The 2,005-nt window shown below is 38.8% G+C and overlaps 1 protein-coding gene across 1 annotated transcript in view; it reads right to left on the minus strand.

The window, feature by feature from the left end:
- The window catches only part of LOC109955455 (protocadherin Fat 4-like), an 18,639-nt gene that overhangs the window by 5,020 nt on the left and 11,614 nt on the right, over positions 1–2,005 (minus strand). Inside the window, exon 6 of the mRNA XM_020591631.1 lies at positions 7–1,307. Within this exon, the coding sequence (XP_020447287.1) occupies positions 7–1,307 (1,301 nt within the window). The remainder of the gene's footprint in view (positions 1–6; positions 1,308–2,005) is intronic.

Raw genomic sequence — 2,005 nt, forward strand, 5'->3', positions numbered from 1 at the left:
TGTGATGTTATATTGGTTTGCGACCTCTCTATCTAAGGTTAGCAATGTAAATATACTAAAAAATCCATTCATTGTGTTCTGTATTTTAAAGGGAATGTCATCATTAATATTACACTTTACTTCTCCATTCCTCTCGGAGTCAGGGTCATTTACGCTTAACATAGCAATTACAGTATTCTCTGGAGAGTCTTCTAAAATGGTGTCTGATTTTGAAAGTATTTTCAGCTGAGGGCTGTTGTCATTTACATCAGTGATATCAATTAAAATCTTACTGGAATCCGAGAGTCCTCCACTATCGATTGCCTCTATATCTATTTGATAGAGCTTCGCTTTTTCATAATCAATTTCACCAAGCAAGGTAACCTCTCCAGTTTTTCTTTCGATTTGAAACAGGTCGGTTAAACGACGCTTGCTATTTGAAATTGCGTATGATATTTCTGCATTAGAGCCACCGTCTTTGTCAGATGCACTAACTGTTATCACACTCGTTCCCCTGGGGGAATTCTCCGTGATTGTAGCCTTGTATAACGATTTTGTGAAAACCGGCGCATTGTCATTTACATCTAAGACTATAACAGTTATCTGCATTGTGCCAGACATACGTGGCTGTCCGCCATCTAAAGCAGTTAATAACAGTGATATCTGTTCCTGGTGCTCTCGATCTAGGGGCTTCTGTAAAACCATTTCTACTTTTTTACTTCCATCTGCTTGATTCTCTAGTTTTAACGCAAAGTTATTTGTTGGATTAAGTGAATATGTCTGGAGACCATTCGCACCAATATCAGCATCGACTGCTTTCTCCAGTAGAAATTTAGACCCAGTAATGGCTGACTCGCTGATTTCAATACGTTTCTCGCTCGATGCAAAGCTGGGAGCATTGTCGTTTATGTCTGTGACTTCTATTGTTATGCGAAACAATTCCATCGGATTTTCCAAAATCATCTGTAAATGTAAAGCACAGGGCGTCGTTTCTCCACACAGCGTCTCTCTGTCTATTCTCTCCTTGATCAGGAGGACACCCCTTTCTCTGTCCAGCTCGATATATTCCACACTGTCTCCCGAATGAACACGAGCTCTACCCGATTTGAGTCTTTTCAAATCTAAACCTAAATCCTGAGCGACATTACAAACCAATGAACCTTTCTCCATTTCCTCAGGAACGGAGTAGCTGACCTGCCCGAACACCGAGGCGAGAGAGGGAACCAAGATGAACAACAGTACTTGCCGTCTCATTGTTTTCTCGAGGTATTCCAGCTTCAAATGAACCAAACTGTAATCCACATGGATAGAATTAAAATCAACGATTGTATATCAAGGACTGTATAAAAATATCAGCTTTTCTTATCCATGAGCAGATTTCTGTTTAAACGAGGACGGGCGAGTAGTGCCTGTTTTATTGTCTACTATGTCACAGTCTAAAGGGGAGGTACAGTGGACAGCACTGAAGACTGCCAAACTCTGGCCAATAGCGGCCCTTTCTGTTCAACACACAAAACAGCAGAGACTGTGGTTATGGGACTGAGAAGTGTGTCTGATTATGGGGGAAAAACTAGTAAAACCTATTATTATTACTATTAAAAGCAGCAGCAGCATAATTAGTATTTAGCTAGACTAAGATCTTGCATACCACTGCTTCATTAGATGTAACTAAATAAGTGTATGTGTTCAAAAAACATTAATATTAAACTGAAACAGTATAATGTGAAGTGTGTTGGTTGAATATCCAACAAAAATAAAATCAATTAGGAGCAAAGACAAGATCGTTAAACAAACATCTTCAATTGACAGTGGCTCTGGTTCAACTAAACAAATAAAACAGGCTGTTTCTCGAGGAATAAAAAAAGAAAAAGAAAAAAGTCACCTACAGACAACACTGCTGTGGTTTGAGAAGATTAAGCATTCAATATAATCACTGCAAAAACCACGACCACAATTAAAATGACACTTTAGGTAATAATAGACGTTTTAAAATGTCACTCCTGCTTATGTCCATAAAAAGCAAATG

This window comes from Monopterus albus, unplaced genomic scaffold (genome assembly GCF_001952655.1).
Source record: "Monopterus albus unplaced genomic scaffold, M_albus_1.0 scaffold2.1, whole genome shotgun sequence".
NCBI lineage: Eukaryota > Metazoa > Chordata > Actinopteri > Synbranchiformes > Synbranchidae > Monopterus > Monopterus albus.